This window comes from Oncorhynchus clarkii, chromosome 3 (genome assembly GCF_045791955.1).
Source record: "Oncorhynchus clarkii lewisi isolate Uvic-CL-2024 chromosome 3, UVic_Ocla_1.0, whole genome shotgun sequence".
Lineage (NCBI taxonomy): Eukaryota > Metazoa > Chordata > Actinopteri > Salmoniformes > Salmonidae > Oncorhynchus > Oncorhynchus clarkii.
Genome location: NC_092149.1, coordinates 78,679,205 through 78,704,335, shown reverse-complemented (window position 1 = coordinate 78,704,335; position 25,131 = coordinate 78,679,205). Strand labels below are relative to the sequence as shown.

The following is a 25,131-nucleotide window of genomic DNA, read 5'->3' as shown; positions in this document are numbered from 1 at the left end:
CCCGCTGAATATTATAGAATGTACAAGAACTGTATGGCTGAATTGTACAAGATGGCCAAAAAAAAGAGTCATCGTTATCTCAAACTAGGACAAACTACTACTGCTATTTTCTAGTACTACTACTTATGGGTATTTCCAGGTTTTAACAGTTCAACATTATTTTGTGATCCTTCTTGCCAAAGCGAAAGCCTTTCTCTCTGCGGCTGGGTTGATGTCTCCATGCTGCTCACTTGGCTGGTGTTCTGTCCGAATGGGACTTGTCGTTCTATTTGTAGTCCTGGTTGTAGTCATTCACCAGTCGTGAAGTGCGGTAGCTAGGTGAACCAGTGTCCATTGGCACCATTGGAAGTTAATGAAATATTTATCTGCGGAACGACTAAAGGATAAGAGAAAAAAAGCTTCTTTTTTTTCTCTTCTTAATTCTATACATATATATATATATACACAACACATGTAAGATATTCATATTTTATATTTGAACTAGTATGTTATCAAGACTGAATGTGGTGTTTTGTCATGCTTATATTCAAAAGACAAAAAAACGTTTTTTTTTATTAATCATGGCAATTTTGAAAAACTTTCAAGACCAAAAACTTAGACCGCGCCCCCTTGGTACATGAATCACAGACACCTGTAGCCATCACGTGTGGGTGTGGTCTGTTGAGTGGGAGGGGCTTGCTCTGGTGCTCCTATTGGACAGCCTCCGTTTGTGCTGTTGCTAGGGAAACAGACTGAAGCGCCTAATCTTTTTTGTCTGTGTGTTTGGTTTACTATGGACTTGATTTGCTGTGCTGTTTTTAACAATCGTTAGATCTTTAAAAAAAAAATACGTATGCCTTTAATTGTTTTGTATAGCACGAGAGGGCAAGATCACTGGCTTCCTTAGTTTGACAAAATATGAAAATGATAATTTACGCCTTATCGTTATTTAGAAGACAAAAGCATTGTAGCATATGTTTGTGTGAGAGTAATCTAGTGAGAGAGGCTGCCTCCTCGCTATCTTTTGTGTTTAGCTAGCCTACTCAGTGCATAGTTTTTGGGCTTGAGCTGTTCTGGCACAGTTATGTTGCTACCTATGACTTTAGGGGTGACTCAGACAGGTGGCAATACCTGTAGGAAAGGCTTTACTATTAACTGAACTCCAGCCGAGGTGTGTGTGTGTGTGTGTGTGTGTGTGTGTGTGTGTGTGTGTGTGTGTGTGTGTGTGTGTGTGTGTGTGTGTGTGTGTGTGTGTGTGTGTGTGTGTGTGTGTGTGTGTGTGTGTGTGTGTGTGTGTGTGTGTGTGTGTGTGTGTGTGTGTGTGTGTGTGTGTGTGTGTGTGTGTGTGTGTGTGAGAAAGGAAGAGAGAAGGAAGAGCTGACTGAAGACCACAACGGTGCATTTGTTCTCAGTTTACAGATAAAGTATAATGATAAGAGCATTCAAGGAAGATGGGAATGAGAGTATGGAACAGTAGCTGAGTGTGTCAGTGATCCATTGCCTGTGATGGAGGCTGATACAGGATCTTTGTTGGTATGCGATGGTGCACCAGTGAATCCTCTGGTTTGCTATATTTAATTATAACCTGTTGTGATGGCTCAGTCAGTGGATCCTTCAAACATACAGGATCTTTGTGCGTTAGAGTGGATCCCCTTTGATACAGTTTTATTGTGTTTGGTGCCGTTGTGGATCTGGATGTCTCTCAGGTTTGTCTGATGCTCTAGAAGTGGTTCTGTGTTGCTGCATGTGGCACAGTGGTTCTGTGTGGTGGGTGTAAAGGTTTAGGAAAGGGAGAGGGCAGCGAGACACCAGGAAGTCTGGGGTAACTAGCTTGGTTAAGGGAGCTGCTGTATACCTCATTTTTAGCTCGAGACTGAGTGAAATTTGCTTTAAATCTACTTTAGTAAAGAAAAATATTAAACTTAAGAAGAAAAAAACCATAAACAACACCAAAAACACATGGTCCTATCAGAGAAGCTCACAAATGTCTGTTTTAAGAGTACAGAGTGTCATGACAGCTGCTGCCACCGGGGGGAGACAGGACACACTCCAGCACTTAAGAATGTCTGCTTCTCTTTATTTTGAACAACATCATCATCATCGCTCACACTAAACACACAGTGACCTCTCACACCTCCACCTCCTATTATAATGCTGAAAGTATACTCACATTTCACTTTTTAGTAGTATGTACTTGATTTATCCCAATCTTATTCTGTTTTCTATGATTTGACAATCCTGTCCTTTTTTATATTCTTATTTAGATTGTAAATGTAGATGTTGGTGTGTCTACTCACCTGGTGGTGCGCTGCCTCGCTGCACTCTCTTTCCTGTGGTAATGTTAACCAAAGACTTCCAAAGTGATTGTATATGGACTAGACCATCTCTCACCCCTCCGCCTCATCATCCCACGAGAAAAGATATGCAGCTGTGCTCACACACGCTCTTCCCTGAGCACCTGTACTGTCGATACGCCTGTATGGCAGAGCTGCGTGCGCGCAGCGGACACAACAGGCACCTGTAGCAGGGCCTGTGGGGGAGGATAGGTGGAGTTTCGAGGGGCAAAGTGAGGCTCTCTGATAGACAGATCAATTATCCAATCCCGTGATGGCTGGGTGATGTTTGTTAATACACATTGAGGGTGCATCCTGTGCACGCTGTAAAGGCTCAGGAGTCACTTTTTCTGTCCCTCTGTCTGTCTCTGTCTGTCTCTGGGACTGTTGCTAGGACACACCTTTTCCGTCTCAAAGACGGTCACAAAAATACACGGTTTCTGCTTCTTGGATACAGTGCGTCTGTCTGGCTCCCTATCTGTGTATTGTAGTTGCCAGGATACATTGTCTCTAGGATACAAATTCTCTGGTTCTTTCTCTCTGTCTCACCACTGTTTTCTTTCTTTCTCTGTCTCTCTCTCTTGCTTCTCTCTCCCGCTGTGACACTATGCATCATGGTCCTTCACTACACATGGCCTGTGTCTGATTGGCTAAGCTCTTTGGTCAATGGAGTCCCAGGGAAACGTTATATGATGCTTTATTCCAAGTGGGGGAGTTGTAGGATCTCACAAGCGCTATCCCAAAGCAAAAAATATCCAAATATTTAATGTTTGACAAACGCAGATACCAAAGATAACTCTCTCTGTCCTGTCACTTTCTCTTTCTCTCTCTCTCTCTCTTTCTCTTTCTCTTTCTCTTTCCCTGCAGCTTGTGTATTAAGAGATAAACCCAGCACTGGCTTTAGCCCGAGCCCCAGTAATTCCAAAGCTTAGATGTATATTTTGGTATATTTCTGAGAAATCTAAATGGGAAAAAAAGTCTGTTGTTTTAAAACAACAATCTTGTCTGTTTGGTGTATCGATCTTTTTCTGTCACAGCATGGAACTAATTGCAGAACTGTCTTACTCTTGGTAGGTTAAAGATATAGTATTTTTGTATGTTTTGGGGTGTGTAAAGAATTCTGTGTGTGAATATATCAGTTAACACGACCCAAGTGTCAATGGTTTAAAAAAAAAAAACAAGCAGAAAAATACAATAAAAACAAAAGGTCAACTTGTAAATAAACCTTCTGTTTGTGGATTTTTGAGAAATGCATTCTGTAAAATCATTGATAATTCTCCCTCTGTAAACCAAGCTAAACTAAAGGAATGTGCTCCTTTATCTTCTGACTAGTTTTTCCTCTGAGTACACCGTCTGTCACTCTAGAACTCTGGGAGCCATGCTGTCGTTGTGACGCGCGGTTCCACTGTTACACCATGGACTAGAACACTGCTCACTGTTGCCACGGGGACACATGCCTCATATCCAACTAAGAACCCCCCCCCCCCCCCCAGACATGGCGGTTGGCAGCATATAGAACTGAAAGATTGTGTAGAACATTAAGTATGTGAATCAGGATACATGGTAGATTTGATGCATTTGTCTGCTGTATTTTGTTTTAGTTTTTTATATGTATATAAAGATGAATCTTTTACTGTAACTGTACAGTTCTCTTTTGTTGTAAACGTCATTAAACCATTTTCCAGGTGTTTTAACATTGGAACGTTCCAGTCTTTTATTACGGTCATAATGTTGACATTACCACATACAGCCATAGATGGACTTAACAAATGACATGATAATACACATTGACAAGACATGTACACTTTTCTGCTGAGTTGTAATATGCAATAACAGGCCAGGGAGTTGAGCTCAGGGGTAGAAGACTGTTATGCACATAGATCTCGGGAAATAATCTAGAAGGTACTCTTCAGAGATTGGATCAGTGCAGGGCAGAGCTGCAAGTGGAGTCGACTGCTGCCTCCGTGCCCAGGGCTGACTGGGTCAGATCAGTGTGGAGGTAGTGGTGGTGGGGCAGTGGCCCGGGTCTGGGTCTTTGCACTGAGAGGCTGGGGGACTTGGGCCTTCTTGTTCTTTTTGCGAGCATGTGAGGAGAGAACCCACAGGAAGAAAGTGTAGGTAGGTTAATATCCTTTAGAGTTAATCTACAGACGGGTGACATTTCACATTTGAGTTTCCCTAGTTTTGTCTTCCTTTACTCATGTAAGTTTGATAGCAGCTTTATGACACCCTGATGACTATCCATACTCCAAGGAGTGGATATTTCATCTTTCCATCTCGCAAATGTATTTAACCTATGCAGACACTACCCTGATTATTTCAAACTTCTATGTCACACGTCGATACATAGTTGAGATGGACAGTTATTTCCTAAATGTCATGTTCCATGTGAGTGACCTGATGGACTCTTACCCTCCCCTTGGACATGATCACCTGGTAGTCATCATTTCCATCATCTTTTATCTGGAGGGCCTAGAGGACAAAATACAAGTTCAATATTAAGAGCTTGTGGAAGTGGATGAACCTATCCAAAACACTGGCTGCGTTCAGGGTCTCTGTGTTCTGCAACGTCTCAGCACGCTAATAAACTTGTGGTATAAAGAGAAGTCTTTACCTGGTATGTGTCGCTACTAGCTTCCTGTTTGCGCTTCTGAGACGGACAACCACAAACAAACACATTAGCGAGACTGTGCGGATCACAAATATCTGTACACGGAATTAGAACAAGGCCTCTCTCACACACCAGCCATAATAGTCCACTCACTCACCCGTCTAGTAGCTGCAGACTGTTGGTCGTCAGCATTAGCACCTGGCTGGAGTTCCTTAAAAAAAAACATATATTAAGAATGTCAGTACCATGTCATGTCCATGATCACACACACACACACTTTAAAGGTATGGGACATTTTAGGGAACTCACTGCATGGGTGGGGTCCTCTTTGGGTTCAGGTGAAGACTTACACCACTACAGACAAAGACAGATAGAGATGAGAGAGAGCGATAATGAGAGAGGGGAAAGCAGAGATAATGATAGATATAATGAGAGAGACGAGGGAGAGAGATAATGAGAGATATAATGAGAGAGGGAAAAACAGAGAAAATGAGAGAGATGAGGGAGAGAGATAATGAGAGAGGGGAAAGCAGAGACAGAGAGATAATGAGAGAGGGGAAACCAGAGACAAGAGATAATGAGAGAGATATAAGGGGAAACCAGAGAGATAATGAGAGCGAGATAATGAGAGAGGGGAAACCAGAGACAGAAGAGATAATGACCCTCTTCTATGTCCATGTACAGTATCTATAACACATCCTCTTACAGTATTTAATTGTAGGGGAACATGCCTCTGTAATTACCTGTGTACAAACTCACCTCCACTGTATACACTTGAATAACTAGTACCTGACCAGTGGTAGACAGTCTGTATTGTGACCCACCTTGGCTCTGACGAAGAGCAAGGTGGTGATGATGCAGTAGAAGAGCAAGATTCCATCCAGTATGTAGCAGATGGCTGGTTCAGTCATTGAAGCCTCTGCAGGTCACACAGAAGACCAAGAACCATTAAAACACAGACAGGGCACACAGACGAGCACAGAGTCAGTCATTCAAACACAAGACGAGTGCAGAGGAAGAAGGGAGTAAAATATATAATTCTAAACTAGGTGGTTCGAGCACTGAATGCTGATTGGCTAACAACCGTGGTATATATCCGACTGTATACTACGGGTATGACAAAACATTTATTTTTACTGCTCTAATTACATTGGTAACCAGTTTATAACAGCAATAAGGCACCTCAGGGGTTTGTGGTATATGGCCAATATACCACGGCTAAGGGCTGTATCCAAGCACTCTGCGTTGCGTCGTGTTTAAGAACAGCCCTTAGCCTGTTGTAAATTGGCCATATGCCACACCCCGTCGTGCCTTATTGCTGAAATAAACACAGTCAGTAGAACAGGTGCATGGATACTGAACTAGTAGAACAGGTGCATGGCTACTGAACTAGTAGAACAGGTGCATGGATACTGAACTAGTAGAACAGGTGCATGGATACTGAACTAGTAGAACAGGTGCATGGCTACTGAACTAGTAGAACAGGTGCATGGATACTGAACTAGTAGAACAGGTGCATGGCTACTGAACTAGTAGAACAGGTGCATGGATACTGAACTAGTAGAACAGGTGCATGGATACTGAACTAGTAGAACAGGTGCATGGCTACTGAACTAGTAGAACAGGTGCAAGGATACTGAACTAGAAGAACAGGTGCATGGATACTGAACTAGTAGAACAGGTGCATGGATACTGAACTAGTAGAACAGGTGCATGGATACTGAACTAGTAGAACAGGTGCATGGATACTGAACTAGTAGAACAGGTGCATGGATACTGAACTAGTAGAACAGGTGCATGGATACTGAACTAGTAGAACAGGTGCATGGATACTGAACTAGTAGAACAGGTGCATGGATACTGAACTAGTAGAACAGGTGCAATGATACTGAACTAGTAGAACAGGTGCATGGATACTGAACTAGTAGAACAGGTGCATGGATACTGAACTAGTAGAACAGATGCATGGATACTGAACAAGTAGAACAGGTGCATGGATACTGAACTAGTAGAACAGGTGCATGGATACTGAACTAGTAGAACAGGTGCATGGATACTGAACTAGTAGAACAGGTGCATGGATACTGAACTAGTAGAACAGGTGCATGGATACTGAACTAGTAGAACAGGTGCATGGATACTGAACTAGTAGAACAGGTGCATGGATACTGAACTAGAAGAACAGGTGCATGGATACTGAACTAGAAGAACAGGTGCATGGATACTGAACTAGTAGAACAGGTGCATGGATACTGAACTAGAAGAACAGGTGCATGGATACTGAACTAGAAGAACAGGTGCATGGATACTGAACTAGTAGAACAGGTGCATGGATACTGAACTAGTAGAACAGGTGCATGGATACTGAACTAGTAGAACAGGTGCATGGATACTGAACAAGTAGAACAGGTGCATGGATACTGAACTAGAAGAACAGGTGCATGGATACTGAACTAGAAGAACAGGTGCATGGATACTGAACTAGAAGAACAGGTGCATGGATACTGAACTAGTAGAACAGGTGCATGGATACTGAACTAGTAGAACAGGTGCATGGATACTGAACTAGTAGAACAGGTGCATGGACACTGAACTAGAAGAACAGGTGCATGGATACTGAACTAGAAGAACAGGTGCATGGATACTGAACTAGTAGAACAGGTGCATGGATACTGAACTAGTAGAACAGGTGCATGGATACTGAACTAGAAGAACAGGTGCATGGATACTGAACTAGTAGAACAGGTGCATGGATACTGAACTAGTAGAACAGGTGCATGGATACTGAACTAGTAGAACAGGTGCATGGATACTGAACTAGAAGAACAGGTGCATGGATACTGAACATGTAGAACAGGTGCATGGATACTGAACTAGTAGAACAGGTGCATGGATACTGAACTAGAAGGGAGAATAGGGTAGTACTGAGCGCAGGGCTATACCCCAACGCAGGTGGACATTTTAGGAGAGTACTCTAAAGTAAGAAACAGACACCCTGTCATCGAAGACAAAACGACCCTGTAGACAACTGTCTTCCTGTCAGCGCTCTCTCTCTATCTCTCTCCCCCTCTCTCCCTCTTTGTGGTTTGTGTCTGTGGAACTCAGTATGTAGTTCAGTGGTTTCTACAGAAGCTGTGTCGTGACAAATTGGGCCTTTGGTGGTGTAACTGCTTTTGGGGGGGGGGGGGGCATTTAGTTGTGCCCATCTGGTGATCATCTACACATCTGCATCAAGGACAAATTCACTATTGAGTCCACACACTACTCAGGAGCAACATTGTCTCAGAATAATCTCTCACCACTTCCACTTCAGTTCTCATTCACCAACAGGTGTTACTGTCTCTCATCTGTCTGTGACTCTCTGTCTTTCTGGTGACTTTGAAATGAACAAAGCTTTCATGTTCTACACAGACGCAAAAATAGATGTGTAGAAACGTAGCCACTCAATCACCCACACGAACAGATAGCACAGAGCAATAGAGCTCCTGGAACCTTCTCTCTCTCCTGACCAGGGGGAGGACACTTTTCATACCCAGGGCAGAGCGTCTCTGTGTCACAGGAGGTTGGTGATGGGAGGACTGCTCATAATAATGGATGGAATGGAGTGAATGGAATGGTATCAAACACTTGGAAACCATGGAAACTGTGCATTTGATGTGTTTGATACCATTCCATTCAGTAGTGGTGTGGGGTAAAATCACTGGGGAAGCTAAGCCAGAAAAGAAGGTGTGAGGGAAAATTGTATTGTCTGAAGAGATAGCCTTGAATTGTACACAGCATCTCCTCTCACTTTATCTTGGTTCGTGCCATTATAATCATTGGCCAGTAAGGAGAATTAAGTAAAACCACAAGTCCAAATCCCTATCTCCATCCATGGCTAATTTAGGAAAGGGACAATTTTAGGTAGCTAGCTAGCTACTGGAGGACAACAACACAACACGAGTTTCTGTTAGTGACGTATGCTCTTGATGCGATGTGATTGGAGTGAAGACAAACTGGCTTCCCTTGAGACTTTTTTTGGTGCACCAGGATCATTCACAGGTGAGCTTTTTTTTATCAAGGGAGGCCAAATGCTCGCTGTCTTCCCTTGCCCTCAATGATACGGGCGTACTATTTTAGACCAGACAGCATCAGATATATGGCCTACACGTACAGAGACAGAGGGGCGCTGTTTTGCTCGCTCGGATGCCTTCTCTGGTGAGATACATTCAGCCTCTTGTGAATTGAAATACTTTTTTGGAGTAGCCTGGCTTCCCTTGGCATCCATGAAGACACACCACTGATTCTATTTATTCCGTACCAGTCATTACTATGAGCCCGTCCTCCCAAATGAAGGTGCCACCAGCCACCTGTGCTCTGGGTAGGAAACTAGGTGAAGGAGGTGACGGTGGGAGAGTAAAAATCTAGCGCGTTGGACAGAAAATAATCCACTGTAGTACAGGAATCTTACTATCTGGCCACACTAAAAAGTACAGAAGTCAAAACTTTCTAACCAAACAGACACTTTAACGAACTTGCCCTAACCTTGCCCTAACCTTGCCCTAACCTTGCCCTAACCTTAACCCTGACACTAAATTCAGGTCAAACACCTCCGTTTTGATGGTATTGCCATTTCTGTCCATTCCACCATGGCTAGTACGTGACTCCCATGGTACAGCTGGATTGGTACTTACCTGCAGAAGACACAAGCTTCAGCATCACCACAACACCTATCCTCCATGGAGCAGTCATTCTCCCTTTTTTCCTCTCTTTCCCTCCGAGAAAACAAGTGATGATCTCTCTCTTTCTGTCCTGGGGTGAACGATGGTGGTGGCTCTAGAGGGCTCTCTTGGTTAATCTCTTTCTAGCCCTCCCTCCCTCTCTCTTTCGCTCTCTCGCACACTCTTTCTATCGCTGATGACAGGAAGTGGCTGCACTGACACCAATATCTCTGCCCCCTCTCTCTCTTTCCATCATTCTCTCCATCTCTCTAAGCATCTTCTTCCTTCCTAAACATATCTACTTGTCTTTGTCTTTCTCGGTTTTCCCTTCTCTTTATGTCACTTCCTTGCTCAAACCATCATTCTCTGACAGGTAGCCTAGCGGTTAAGAGCGTTGAGCCAATAACTGAAAGGTTGCTGGATTGAATCCTGCAGCCAACTAGGTGAAAAAAATCTGTCTGTGCTCTTGAGTAAGGCACTTAACCCTAATTGCGCCTGTAAATTGCTCTAGATAAGAGAGTCTAATAAAAGACTAAAATGTAAATGTATCTATCCCCTTATCTCTTAGGATTTGTTCATCCAGAGTGTAGGTTCACTAGGCTGTCTCTCTATTTGTTACCGTTGTCATGCTTTAACAACAGACTGTCTATGAATCTAAAAATCAGAGAAGAGAAATGACATTAGTTCAAAGGCCATGGTCTGTGCTCTTTTACGGTGTCATGAGTCATTTTCTAAAGAAACTGTATGCTTCCTCCAGCAATAGTAAATAATAATGTAAGCATTACTGTGCTTATTGGCACAACCTGATGGTTAGACCTGCAGGAGCCTAGATTTGGCTCATGTTGTTACAGCCCACAGGTCACGTCAAAAAGACGCGTAATCTCCCCCACCACGGCAAAGTGCCAGCTCCAGTATTGTGGACAGTGAGCAAGGATATCAAATTATCATCACGTTTCAAAGCTATGCTTCAGAATAACTTGCACTCTCTAGGGTGTACCATTGATATCAACAGGTGACATTATCTTAGCAGTTAAATGCATCTTTACTCATCTGGAGCTCATCTTTCTACAATGAGTTTCCAAGTCGGACATTTCTCAGTTTCCAAGTTGCCTATATGTTATGGTGGCTGTGGTGTAATGATGCCCTTGTGAAATGCCTCATTACCACAAGACAACTTCATCTTGACCTTGGACTCTGGTAGGCCAAGCTGTCCTATCCTGTGTATGACCAGAGTATTTCAGTATTTCCTCATCCCTGGTTTTATATATTATTGACCAGAATGGAGGTTTGTGGACTCGTCAATAGGCTTAATTAAGGTGAAGAAGGGGGTAAATAGCATGGGGACGAGAAAGCCTTTTGACATCCCTGTGTGAAATGCCCCCTGGCATCATCTGATGATGGAAGGTGGATTGCTACTGGTCTGAATGATGAGGGAAAATGCTCTTCAAATGTGACATGAATATAGTGAAGAGAGAGGGAGAGAGAGAGATGAAGCAGACCTGGGCATACACCTGCTTTCAAAACGAATAAGATGTTATTTGTTCTTTACTTTTTGTATATCGAGAAAACTGTATCATTGTTATTACAACGAGGCTACTTCCTCGACCAAAATACCTAATACAGAATGTGCCACTGGTAATCTTCAGTGCAACATTGTATTAAACTGTACTGTAACTCCACAGCTGTTATCTTAATATATATATATATATATATATATATATATATATATATATATATATATATATATATATATATATATATACAGTTGAAGTCGGAAGTTTACATACACCTTAGCCAAATACCATTAAACTCAGTTTTTCACAATTCCTGACATTTAATCCTCGTAACAATTCCCTGTTTTAGGTCAGTTGGGATCACCACTTTATTTTAAGAATGTGAAATGTCAGAATAATAGTAGAGAGAATGATTTATTTCAGCTTTTATTTATTTCATCACATTCCCAGTTGGTCAGAAGTTTACATACACTCAATTAGTATTTGGTAGCATTGCCTTTAAATTGTTTAACTTGAGTCAAACGTTTTGGGTAGCCTTCCTCAAGTTGGGTGAATTTTGGCCCATTCCTCCTGACAGAGCTGGTGTAACTGAATCAGGTTTGTAGGCCTCCTTGCTCGCACACGCTTTTTCAGTTTGGCCCATTCATTTTCTTTGGAAGTATGTTTGGGGTCATTGTCCATTTGGAAGACCCATTTGCGACCAAGCTTTAATTTCCTGACTGATGTCTTGAGACGTTGCATCAATATATCCTGATAATTTTCCTCCCTCATGATGCAATGTATTTTGTGAAGGGCACCAGTCCCTCCTGCAGCAAAGCACCCCCACAACATGATGCTACCACCCCCTTGTTTCAGGGTTGGGATGGTATTCTTCGGCTTGCAAGCCTCCCCCTTTTTCCTCCAAACATAACGATGGTCATTATGGCCAAACAGTTCTATTTTTGTTTCATCAGACCAGAGGACATTTCTCCAAAAAGTACGATATTTGTCCCCATGTGCAGTTGCAAACCATAGTCTGGCTTTTTTATGATGGTTTTGGAGCAGTGGCTTCTTCCTTGCTGAGCGGCCTTTTGGGTTATGTCTATATAGGACTCGTTTTATTGTGGATATACAGTGGGGCGAAAAAGTATTTAGTCAGCCACCAATTGTGCAAGTTCTCCCACTTAAAAAGATAAGAGAGCACTGTAATTTTCATCATAGGTACACTTCAGCTATGACAGACAAAATGAGAACAAAAAATCCAGAAAATCACATTGTAGGATTTTTAATGAATTTATTTGCAAATTATGGTGGAAAATAAGTATTTGGTCACCTACAAACAAGCAAGATTTCTGGCTCTCACAGACCTGTAACTTCTTCTTTAAGAGGCTCCTCTGTCCTCCACTCGTTACCTGTATTAATGGCACCTGTTTGAACTTGTTATCAGTATAAAAGACACCTGTCCACAACCTCAAACAGTCACACTCCAAACTCCACTATGGCCAAGACCAAAGAGCTGTCAAAGGACACCAGAAACAAAATTGTAATAGGTAAGCAGCTTGGTTTGAAGAAATCAACTGTGGGAGCAATTATTAGGAAATGGAAGACATACAAGACCACTGATAATCTCCCTTGATCTGGGGCTCCACGCAAGATTTCACCCCGTGGGGTCACAATGATCACAAGAACGGTGAGCAAAAATCCCAGAACCACACGGGGGGACCTAGTAAATGACCTGCAGAGAGCTGGGACCAAAGTAACAAAGCCTACCATCAGTAACACACTACGCCGCCAGGGACTCAAATCCTGCAGTGCCAGACGTGTCCTCCTGCTTAAGCCAGTACATGTCCAGGCCCGTCTGAAGTTTGCTAGAGAGCATTTGGATGATCCAGAAGAAGATTGGGAGAATGTCATATGATCAGAGGAAACCAAAATATAACTTTTTGGTAAAAAATCAACTTGTCGTGTTTGGAGGACAAAGAATGCTGAGTTGCATCCAAAGAACACCATACCTACTGTGAAGCATGGGGGTGTAAACATCATGCTTTGGGGCTGTTTTTCTGTAAAGGGACCAGGACGACTGATCCGTGTAAAGGAAAGAATGAATGGGGCCATGTATCGTGAGATTTTGAGTGAAAAACTCCTTCCATCAGCAAGGGCATTGAAGATGAAACATTCTAATTTTGTCTGTCATAGTTGAAGTGTACCTATGATGAAAATTACAGGCCTCTCTCATCTTTTTAAGTGAGAGAACATGAACAATTGGTGGCTGACTAAATACTTATTTGCCCCACTGTAGATACTTTTGTACCTGTTTCCTCCAGCATCTTCACAAGGTCCTTTGCTGTTGTTCTGGGATTGATTTGCACTTTTCACATCAAAGTACGTTCATCTCTAGGAGACAGAACGCGTCTCCTTCCTGAGCGGTATAACGGCTGCGTGGTCCCATGGTGTTCATACTTGAGTACTATTGTTTGTACAGATGAACATGGTACCTTCAGGCATTTGGAAATTGCTCCCAAGGATGATACAGACTTGTGGAGGTCTCCAATATTTTTCTGAGGTCTTGTCTGATTTCTTTTGATTTTCCCATGAGGTCAAGACAAGAGGCACTGAGTTTGAAGGTCGACCTCGAAATACATCCACAGGTACACCTCCACGGACTCAAATGATGTAAATTAGCCTATCAGAACCTTCTAAATTCATGCCAAAATTTTCTGGAATTTTCCAAGCTGTTTAAAAGCACAGTCAACTTAGTGTATGTAAACTTTTGACCCACTGGAATTGTGATGCAGCGAATTATAAGTGAAATAATCTGTCTGTAAACAATTGTTGGAAGAATTACTTGTGTCATGCACAAAATAGATCTCCTAACCGACTTGCCAAAACTATAGTTTGTTAGCAAGAAATTTGTGGAGTGGTTGAAGAACAAGTTTGAATTACTCCAACCTAAGTGTATGTAAACTTCCGACATAAACTGTAAATATATATATATATATATATATATATATATATATATATATATATATATATACTAGCATTAGCACAATGACTCAAAGTCTATGGTATCTACTATATATAAATATATATAGTAGATACCATAGACTTAAATATATATAGTAGATACCATAGACTTCGAGTCATTGTGCTAACGCTAGTAAGCATTGGTTCACATTGTTTACCTCTAACTTCCTTCATACTGGATGCAGAGAAATAAACATGGTATCCATGAGTTCATCTGACTCTGGGTCAGTAGATAAAAGGCTTCATCTGACTCTGGGTCAGTAGATAAAGGGCTTCATCTGACTCTGGGTCAGTAGATAAAGGGCTTCATCTGACTCTGGGGAAGTAGATAAAGGGCTTCATCTGACTCTGGGTCAGTAGATAAAGGGCTTCATCTGACTCTGGGTCAGTAGATAAAGGGCTGATCCTGAAGTATCCCTTTAAGACACATGTATTGACTGTTTTTACAGCTTTCTTATTTAAAGAATGTAGAATGATCATAATGTACTGCTCGAACTCCCAATAAAAAAAACGGTGAATTATTAGTGAATTTACATGTATGAATATGAAATTATCCCATTAGCACAATTACATTTTGGATGTAAAATTGTTTTTCTTTATCCTTTAACCCAGCAGCACATTCTCCCATAATAAACAAAAGTCACCAATAATATTTATCAATAATAAACGTACACTAATCTTTCAATAATCTCTTTACATGTAGGAAATGTTAAAATCAATGCAAAACTGTTTCTGGATGCTCATCACAAAAAGTACAGTTAAGCAATAAGTCACAAGGGGGTGTGGTATATGGCCAATATACCACGGCTAAGGGATGTTCTTATCCAGTGCCTGGATACAGCCCTTAGCCGTGGTATATTGGCCATATACCACAAACCCCCGAGGTGCCTTATTTCTATTATAAACTGGTTACCAACGTAATTAGAGCAGTAAAAAATAAATGTTTTTCCATACCCGTGGTATACGGGTATGGCTGTCAGCCAATCGGTATTCAGTGCTCGAACCACCCAGTTCATAATGAATGTTAATATGCTGTTATCTGTAGCCCCACAGCTGTTCAACGTCAACGAATCCCCACTCATGTGATTATTCTGGGCGGTACTTAAACTCTTGATCACATGACCGTTGTCGTTTCTTCCTGGTGCAGGAATCATCCGTGGTATGTGACGATCCAGACACTCAACGAAGACCAATTTAATCAGCGCCAACTAAACCAAAAAAGAGAAAACAACACTGAAGGAAAAGGGCACATTTCTGAAGATTTGTTTCGTGAGGATTCTAGCTTGCGGCAGCAGAGAGAGCACAAGCCGTGAGCTTACGTTGTTGCAAGTAAAGCTCGCTTACTGCCCTTCGTTCCTGTCGCTGGACCGTGTGCATGTTGTGATTCGCCCCTTGCCTTGGCAAACAACTTAACAAAAATATGACACAACAACATAGCCGCAAGCAACCTTTGTCCATTGCATTCATCGCGCTTTTAGGTGAGTATGTTGGTGCTGGATGGACGCAGTAAATACAACACCATACATATAGAAATGGTGGCTCATACACCATAATTCGGTATTCAACCTATTTTTACCTTGCATGATGGTTATTTACCTTGCATGATGGTTAAACATGGTTCTACGTTTTCCAGATGACTTGCATTTCTGCCTTCGATTATGTATTACAGGTCGATGCGAGACCAGACAGAGTTGTTTTTCTTGCTTAGTGGCTGGTTGACAGCTCGATCGGTAGGTCAAGAGGTGTAGGTGGGCTGTTGTGCAATGGGACCCTCACGTGATATCAAAAGCGCTGTGTCTAGTGTTAAAAACAACAGGCTATGTTTTTTTCATTTATTGATGACATTGCACTCATTTGTTTTGTTTACTCGCTGCTTGTTTCTTGGCAAGTAACCTTTTTAGCTTTGGGATAAAAGCTGGTGGTCACGTACTGAGTAGCCCAAGGCTTAACCAAACCAACCAGCAGATGGTGCTATTGGGTCGTTTCATTTGACCGTTCAAAGGGAATCCATGCAGCTGGCTTATTGATGGGTTCATACATAAAACATTTTCCATCCAGGCTGCAAATGTGTTGAGTTCCTCAACTTGATTTAATGTCGAAGGTGGAAAAAAAATAATAATGAAAGTATGCCTGCTTTATTTATGGAACACCCTTTTTCACCACCATGTTAGATTAGCCGAAGGGATTTTCCAAGAGTGGGAAAAACCAGTCAATCCCCGCCTGATGCCTGGGCGGGCATGGAAGCGAGTGCATCCATCACGACCAGCACACAGCATGAAACCAAAACATAAATGGCGACACACAATGATCCCACCCTCACCTCTAATTGGAGGACTTCAAACATTTTACACTGTACATTTTGTGTATATAATTATACCAACACATCAATTCCACTCTTCAGACTTCCACAGATCAACTAATCTTTCCCAATTAATCATAATTCTACCATGTCCTCTCCCAATACATCCCTCCATTCTCCCATGGTGTCTCACGGGGGACTTGAACCTCCCCATCTGCAACACTTCTGCTGAAATTGCCTCCGAAGATAAACATTTTACCCGAGAGCACAATGATATTTCCTATTGACGGCCTGTGGTCCTTCAACTCCCCCGTAATACAATATAACAGGTATAACTGACCCTGATAATATGGCATAATAACCATTTCTGGACCTGACTCCAAAAACAAGCCACCGATGGACAGTACTGGAAGGGATCCTCTATTGATTGTTGCCTTAGGGTGAAATCTGCACCAGTCTGACTTGAATACCCCATAAACTGAGCCTTCTTTTTGTAATGAGAATTTTAAATAAAAGCTTAAATTGAAAAGAATGAATTGATACGTCAATTGTTTAGTATATCAGTCTGCTGTTAGCAGAGTTGCCAACAACCGGATGCATCCGGTTTTCAGGAATACAGCTAATTCAACTTAGCTCAGGCGTTTTTTACGCTTTCTACGTTCGGTTACCCTTGGTCTGAACACTGTATGCAATGTCAGGAAGTAGTATTAGCCACCATAGCATAGTGGTGGAAAATGGTGTTTCATAAGAAAGTATGCATATCCCCCACCCCACCTTCTTGCCATTAAATCAAGTTAAGGAGGAAATCGATGCCTTTGCAGCCTGAATGGAGAATGTTTTATGCACGAACCGGTCCACAAGCATTTTGCTACACCCGCAATAACATCTGCTATATATGTGACCAAAAACATTTGATTTGAAGGGATACGAGTGTATAGCCAGTTGCATGGATTCCCTTTGGGCGTTAAGATGAAATGACTCCATAGCACCATCTGCTGGCCTTTGGGCTAGACCAAGGCAAGCTATTAGATATCGATCACATTTGCACAGCCTTTCTTTGTAATATTCTCTTTTGTAGGACAAACTGGGCCTAAATGTAGCTAATGTCAAGATATCAGGGCGTGTGATAGTTGAACAGATGAGCGAGCAGAAGGTGTAAACAGATCGATGATACAGGGGAACTGAGTGTGACAAACCCTGACGAAGGCTGTTAAAACGCCGTGGTTTGATCATGAAGATGTATAATCAACTTAAATTGTCCTCAGAGTTGCTGAATATTTGATATTTCAGGTTTCCTCATACATACACCTTGGTTCCAAATCAAATGATATGTGTCACACGTGCCGACTACTACGGGTGTGGACTTTATCGTGAAATGCTTGCTTACGAGCCCTTCCCAACAATGTAAAGTTAATATATTTGTTTAACACAAGGAATAAAATACACAAGAATGGCGCTATATACAGGGAGTACTAGATTTTTGTGCAGTGGTATGAGGTAGATATGTACATGAAGGCATGGTAAGGTGACTAGGCAACAAAATGTAATAAGAATAGTGGTAAAATAAAGAGTATAATAGTGATTGTCGGTATGGATGTTTTTTATGTATGTGTGTGTGTGGTCCTCTGTAGCTCATTTTGTAGAGAATGGCGTTTTGCGACGCAAGGTTAGTGGGTTCGATTCCCGGAAGTACCCATCCATAAAATGTATGCACGCCTGCAAGTAGTCCGTCATTGTAAATAAGAATTCGTTCTTAACTGACTTGCCTAGTTAAATATAGATGTGTGTTTTATTTTTTTGTAGTGTTGCTTTGGATAAAAGCGTCTGCTAAATGGCATTTATTATAATATTGTGTGAGTGTGCATAGAGCCAGTGCAAGAAAGGGTCAGATAGTGTAGGTTACCATTTTAATTAACTATTTAGCGGTCTTATGGCTTGGGGATAGAAGCTGTCTCTGAGCCTGTTGGTCTGAGAGCTGATGCTCCGGTACCGTTTGCCAGACAGTAGCAAAGTGAAGTCTTTGGCTTAGGTGGCTGGAGTCTTGTAAATTTTTCGGGCCTTCCTCTGACACCCCCTGATATAGAGGTCCTGGATGGCAGGGAGATCGACCCCTAGTGATGTACTTGGCTGTCCGCACCACCCTCTGCAGCATTATGCAGTTGAGGGCGGTGCATTCACCATACCAAGCGGTGATGAAGCCAGTCAAGATGCTCTCGATGGTGCAGCTGTATAACTTTTTGAGGATCCGAGGGCTCATAACAAATCTTGTCAGCCTCCTGAGAGGGATAAGAAGCCGTCATGCTCTCTTTACGACTGTCTGGGTGTGTGTGGAGCATGCTAAGTCCTTAGTGATGTGGATGCCAGGGAAACTCTCGACCCGCTCCACTACAGCCCCATGGATGGGCGTGCTGTCCCCTCTTTCACCTGTAGTCCACGATCAGGGAGAGGGTTGTTGTCCTGGCACCACACTGCCAAGTCTCTGACCTCCTTGTAGGCTGTCTACCACCGTTGTTTCGTCAAAGCAAGGCACTCACTAGTATTTTTTAATCTGCACAGACCGGTAAGACCGACATCAGCTGAAGACGATGTAATTGACACCAGTAGTGACGTCCCACGTGGCTGCCGAGGAGACTAGTATTGTAGAAATGAGCCAAGTTGCAGACCTGCTTCTTCATTCCAATGGTTATTTTGTGGTGTGACCCACTAAAGCTTTTGGAATTTATGTGGACAGCCACATCAATGGAGTCAGCAGGTTTTGTTGTTGTTGGCACAACCCAGTCTGCCACCACATAAAAGGATTTGGCCATAACATTACTCCAAAGTTACTGACCTACGCAGTGGTTGCATCGCTATAGTCTCAAATGGCTCTTCAGCTCTTCTCCTTCATCTGCACTTATCTAATATCTTATCTACCCCACATGATGGGTGAAAGCAACATTATGGTGGTGAATGCATACAGAGGTAGCTTGTCAACTTCTTTCACGTCTGTGCAGATCCAGGAAAGGAGGTGAGGAGAGGAGGCCTCTTAAAGACTATTGAGGAGACTTTACCAGCCTCCAGCTAAGGATCGAACAGTGCTGTGTCTGTGTCTATCCATCTGTGGTTGTCTTGTTACGTCACTACAGCGGTCACGTTGCATCAGAGCTTTGCTGCCACTGACGCCCCGCCCACTGCTGCCCCTCAAACCACGGCTCCGCCTCCTGCACCCCCGGCTCGGCCCGAGAGAGGCAACTACACTGTAACCAACGGCAATGGGACCGCCTGTCTGATGGCCCGCATGGGACTGCAGCTCAATGTCAGCTTCAGCTCTGCCTCTCTCAATAAGGTACACACAGACTTGCACATACTTTGAAGCCCAGCACCTCTCAGACAGTTTTTAACTAACCTTGTGGGGGGGACACAATTAATTCCCATTCAAAATCCTATTTTTCTTAACCTCTAAACTGAACCTTTTAACCCTAAACCCCCTAGGAATAGCCTTTTTTCCTTTGTGTGGACCAGGAAATGTCCCCAGTTGGTCAAATGTTTGTTCACTATTTTTGTGGAGACTTCTGGTCCCTACAATTATAGTTAAACATGTCCACACACTGCCCTGTGTCTTGTTGTCCTGTGTGTGTGCAGACTGTGCTAGAGGTGGTGAACCTGCAGCCCAACCTGACTAAGAGCTCAGGGTCATGTGACTTGGACAGCGCCACCCTACTGCTGAAGGCTGACGAGAGGGCAACCAGTCTCACCCTCGTCTTCTCCCTGGTCAGAACTCTTGTTTGACATTTTTTGTTTCTCTTTACTGTTCTGTGTCTGTCACTTAGTGCTCTCTCTTGCTCTTTATCTTCATTTCTTCTTGCATCCATTAATACATTAGTACATGCAGTAAGGTTTTCTTCTGTATCAGTAGTAGAAGGCTTTTGGCACTAACACCTGACTGCCACAAGATGGAGCCTCATGAACAAGCTGAGGACAGGCACTCGTGAACTATTGTTCCAGTCCTGTGTGTGGCGTAGATACTGTGTGGCGTCACTGGTTCTCTTGTGTCTGCAGAATGCCACGTCCAGTAAGTACCACCTCAGTGGAGTGACCCTGTTGGCAGCCTGGCCGGACATGCATGGTGAGTCTGGATCCAACAATCACCTGATCTAGTGAATAGTGCATGCATATAATGAATCTACTGTCTATCCTCATACAACCCCAATCTGCAGTGTTGAAACCCCTTTATAATCCTCATTTGCCACACTCTTCCATCTCCATCATTACTGTAATATCTTTCTCCATCCTTTCTATATCCTGTTTCACATCCCAACCATCCCCCCCCCCCCCCCCCCCCCCCCCCCCGAGCTGACAAGGTAAAAATCTGTGGTTCTGCCCCTGAGCAAGTCAGTTAACCCACTCTTCCCCAGGTGCCGATAACGTGGATGTCAATTTAAGGCACCTCTGATTCATAGGGGTTGGGTTAAATGCAGAAGACTTATTTCAGTTGAATGCATTCAGTTGTACAACTGACTAGGTATCCCCCTTTCCTTTCCCTCGATCTTCCCTTTCTTACCCCACCCATAACCCCTCTCCCTCCTTCCCACCATTATATCTCACTCTCCCTGTCGTCCCTCCAGTGCCCTTCTCAGCCGGTAACCGTAGTCTGGACTACCTGCGTGGTACCCTGGGGCGTAGTTACATGTGTCGTGAGGAGCAGACTCTGGCTGTGACTGTCAACTTCTCTCTCAACACCTTCCAGCTGCAGGTGCAGCCCTTCGGCCTCAAAGGGGACCAGTTTGGAGCAGGTACTGTGGGTTACCACTTCATGTGGTACTATTTCAGTATGGGACTGTGGGTTACCATTCAATGTGTTAATGTTTCAGGAGGGGATTGTTATCAACATTACTGAGATTGGAATAATACATTCTGGTGATTATCATTCCATCACATTTATTTATTGATTTCTTGTTTTTCTCCACGTTCCCTCGCCTGCTCTTCGGTGTCTATAATTCCCGCTCTCTCACTGTCTCTCTCCCTCGCCAGCGGAGGAGTGTCAGCTGGATGAGGATGACATGTTGATCCCCATCATCGTGGGCGCTGCGCTGGCTGGCCTGGTCCTCGTCGTTCTCGTGGCCTACCTCATCGGCAGGAAGAGGAGCCACGCTGGCTATCAGACCATCTAAAATCACTTCCTATCAACTGACCCCCCAAGAGCCAGAGAGCGCAAGCCCGCACCATCTCACCCTCCAGCTACTAACCATCACCTGGATTGACTGAACCTCACTGCGACCCTTAAACTGAACTTTCCCCAATTCAGTTGGTCTCATCTTAGAATCCTTGCTGCCCCATCCTCCCCTCTGAACTCTCACTAGCCCCGCGTTGGGTATCCATGGGGTTGACATGCACTTTCAGGACTGAACTACTCCTTTGTATGAACAAAAAAAAAAGTGGGAATCTGCTGAGATTTGTATTTACATAACGAAACACTCTTGACAGTAGAGCTTTTCATGGATCCACCTATACTCGAGACCTGATCCAGAATTCGAAATAATGTCACGGGTTGAATCTGAACAGATTATCACGGGTAGGCCTACATGTAACTTTAATTTACTTGTCCGGAAGAGCCCGTACAGATCCAAACGCGACTGCTACAGTAGAGAGAAATGTAGTAATTTATGCTGCTGCTCTTTATGCTACTGCCACGAGAGTGGCGTTTGTTGTTGTTGTTGTTGGCCAATCATAAGTTAACAAAGCTACAATAGGCTAGTCATAGAGCCTTCCTGTGTGGCAAAAGTTAGGAGATATCTAATAAATATAATTACAAGTTAAAGGAGAGGGATGGGCTACAACGACAATAGTCTGGAGTTGTAAGTGTAGGATGAGAAAGCGTAAGCACTGCAGCCTCAGTTAGCCTAGCTCGCTAATATCAGCTAGCTTAATTAGCTTCTCCCGGTTTGATACAGTCAAGCCCGGTACTACGTAATCATATTTGATAAATAATTTAGCTATGGCAGCTATTGGTTGGTTGCTGTCATCTCTCCCTCACTCGCTCAGTACGGCCCCTCCCCCACCTGCTGGAGCGGCACCTCCCTCACGCGTTTTATCAGCTTTAAAAAAGTGTTTTCTGTTGCTTCCCTCACTCGGATCGGGGCTGGATCTGACCAGGTCTATACGGAACGGGTCTAGCTGTCTCTGAGTTCGTTCGGAATGCGTCTCTGACTAAATTCAAAAAATGTATTTATACATATCGGGTTCGAGTAGGGAAAGCCCAGGTCTATTTTGGAACAGGTCCAGCTTTTTGGACCCATGAAGACCTCTACTTGAGAGACACCATCACTCAACATGGCGGGGGGTGGGGTGGAGTTCTCATATAACCATATGCTGAATAATAATCCACACTCTGCTATTTGTAGCCTAGGGTTTCATATCATGCATTACATTTACTGGTGTTTAATAACAGGATTTCTGAGGGATTGTTTGTGTACAACCATTGCTGTTGCCTTTTAATGGCTACTTCTCTGTTTTGGTTGGTGGCCATTTTGTCAGTCACAACGTAATAGGAGGCCGTTGTTACTCCTGTGTAAAGGGAATATTATGACTGTCGCTGGTTGCTCCAACCAAACTTGTTGCTTAAGGTTTTCAACATCATTAAACATAATTAATTTTTTAATTCTGAATATAATATGGAGTTGATGCAAGTCTCCCCTAACCTGAGTTTGAGGGTCAGATATTTTTGCATCCACCTAATGTTTAAGGCTATGATTTGGGGCTGGGAAATCTGATCCTAGATCTGTGGTTAGGGGCTAAGCTAGGTACCAGCGGCAGTTTTCAGAATGGTGTTTCTTCATCCATTTCTTAGGGGTCCCCTAGTTGGACATTTTTTTTGTGCACCTTCTTGTGTTCCTCTTGGACTGGGTTGAGGAACAAGGGTAAAGGTCATTTGATGGTGAAGCAGTTGAGGTCTGCATACCACTGCTTATAGGTAAATGTATTAAACGGCGCTTCATGGTCAATCCGACATCTGCTTTGGCTGTGCAGCATTTACGGTGATACGGCCTCGGCAGAAGTCAGGACATTCATACTTGTTGTGCTTCCTGAAGCAAAGCAGAGCTGTTAAGGAAGTGACACGCTATACGGAGTCCTCCCCATTTATTACAACATTTTGAGAGGCATGTGCTTGATTTGGCCTCTGCATGCCTCGAGGCTCCGCAATTGGTTCTCCTCGTATGGAGGATACGAACAGACTAAGCATAAATTGGCTTTAAAACGGGGTGATTGTTTTCTTTTCTGGGGGGGTATACTGATGGTACGTCCAGTGATACACTAAGGGGAGGGTTGTTACAGTTTAATTTTATGGTGCTTACAAATGGCTGAACACTAACTCAAAATGCACCTGTGTAACTTGGGACACTTTTTAGTGAATAGTCACATTTATTAGGTGGTTTTCTCAAGTTACAATTCCAGATATTATAGTTTAAATTGTTCTGTTGGAGTTACTGCCAAAAGAACAGCAACATTTTAGGGAGGACATAATTTCTCCACCCCAAAATAATGTTAAGCCAAATGGAATCTGTGCCTCCCCACTTACAAGAAGGATGGGATCTATGCTAATGTTCTAGATTTGCACACACTCTAATCTGTCTCAAATGACACCCTATTCCCCATGTAGTGCATATCTTAGTTGGGTGTCATTAGTCATAGCCTTTTGTCTCTACACGGCGTTACCATAGAACAATGAGCCATATTTCACCAGATGTATAAATGGCTGTGGTCTATCTTGGTTTAGTTATAAAGATATTTGGCGTTCTGAGATCTTGCCTTGCCTGTTGAAAGATCAGAGGATGCATTATTTGGAGTAATGAAACTGCATTTTTATTCCACCCCTCTTCTAGAAGTGTTAACATCCATAGGTAGTGATTGAATATGGCTTTAAGAATGTTTTAATTGTTTTCTTAAGTGTAGTGGTCAATAAAATAAAAAAATAAGCTGAAGGAATGAGCTCTGTCTTAATTTGTCGGTCTGGCGTTTGCCAACACCTTTCGCTCTATTCTAGAGGACTTGTATTTGGGAACCGATCGCAATGCTTGGAGAACAAAGCAGGGCCGTAATTATAATATAGATTGGGGGGGGTCACATTTCTAAGGTCTTTGAAATCCAAGTTAACAAACATCACCGACCATTTCCAATCCCACCGTACCTTCTCCGCTGTGCAATCTGGTTTCCGAGCTGGTCATGGGTGCACCTCAGCCACGCTCAAGGTCCTAAAGGAAAAAACTGCCATCGATAAGCGACAATACTGTGCATCCGTATTCATCGACCTGGCCAAGGCTTTCGACTCTGTCAATCACCACATTCTTATCGGCAGACTCAACAGCCTTGGTTTCTCAAATGACTGCCTCGCCTGGTTCACCAACTACTCTGATAGAGTTCAGTGTGTCAAATCGGAGGGCCTGTTGTCCGGACCTCTGTCAGTCTCTATGGGGGTGCCACAGGGTTCAATTCTCGGGCTGACTCTTCCCTGTATACATCAGTGTTGTCGTTCTTGCTGCTGGTGATTCTCTGATCCACCTCTATGCAGACGACACCATTCTGTATACTTCTGGCCCTTCTTTGGACACTGCTAACTAACCTCCAGACGAGCTTCAATGCCATAACTCTCCTTCAGTGGCCTCCAACTGCTCTTAAATGCAAGTATAACTAAATGCATGCTCTTCAACCTATCGCT

The 25,131-nt window shown here is 43.1% G+C and overlaps 2 protein-coding genes across 2 annotated transcripts; one reads left to right on the top strand and one right to left on the bottom strand.

Moving 5' to 3' along the window:
- Positions 1-4,008: 4,008 nt before the first annotated feature.
- LOC139405162 (T-cell surface glycoprotein CD3 zeta chain-like) lies at positions 4,009-15,842 on the bottom strand. Its single transcript, XM_071147583.1, has 8 exons — positions 15,737-15,842; positions 15,243-15,348; positions 5,748-5,842; positions 5,233-5,277; positions 5,081-5,134; positions 4,927-4,962; positions 4,725-4,784; positions 4,009-4,384 (listed from the first exon to the last, which is right to left on the bottom strand). Exons 2-8 carry the CDS (start codon positions 15,292-15,294, stop codon positions 4,301-4,303), a joined length of 426 nt encoding a protein of 141 aa, XP_071003684.1. The 5' UTR covers positions 15,295-15,348; positions 15,737-15,842; the 3' UTR covers positions 4,009-4,300.
- Positions 15,271-24,397, top strand: LOC139405150 (lysosome-associated membrane glycoprotein 1-like). The gene is made up of 6 exons (XM_071147573.1): positions 15,271-15,618; positions 19,565-19,764; positions 20,061-20,189; positions 20,478-20,544; positions 21,044-21,211; positions 21,450-24,397. Exons 1-6 carry the CDS (start codon positions 15,561-15,563, stop codon positions 21,587-21,589), a joined length of 762 nt encoding a protein of 253 aa, XP_071003674.1. The 5' UTR covers positions 15,271-15,560; the 3' UTR covers positions 21,590-24,397.
- The last annotated feature ends 734 nt before the right edge of the window (positions 24,398-25,131 follow it).

Excerpts from the sequence above, each read along its gene's own strand:
- LOC139405162 (XM_071147583.1), bottom strand. The coding sequence starts at position 15,294 with ATGATTCCTGCACCAGGAAGAAACGACAACGGTCATGTGATCAAGAGT. Across the intron at positions 5,135-5,232 it reads AAGAGGACCCCACCCATGCA|GAACTCCAGCCAGGTGCTAA; the intron begins GTGAGTTCCCTA and ends TTTTTTTTTAAG. Across the intron at positions 4,785-4,926 it reads CTAGTAGCGACACATACCAG|GCCCTCCAGATAAAAGATGA; the intron begins GTAAAGACTTCT and ends TTTGTCCTCTAG.
- LOC139405150 (XM_071147573.1), top strand. The coding sequence starts at position 15,561 with ATGACACAACAACATAGCCGCAAGCAACCTTTGTCCATTGCATTCATC. Across the intron at positions 20,190-20,477 it reads TCACCCTCGTCTTCTCCCTG|AATGCCACGTCCAGTAAGTA; the intron begins GTCAGAACTCTT and ends TTGTGTCTGCAG. Across the intron at positions 21,212-21,449 it reads AGGGGACCAGTTTGGAGCAG|CGGAGGAGTGTCAGCTGGAT; the intron begins GTACTGTGGGTT and ends CTCCCTCGCCAG.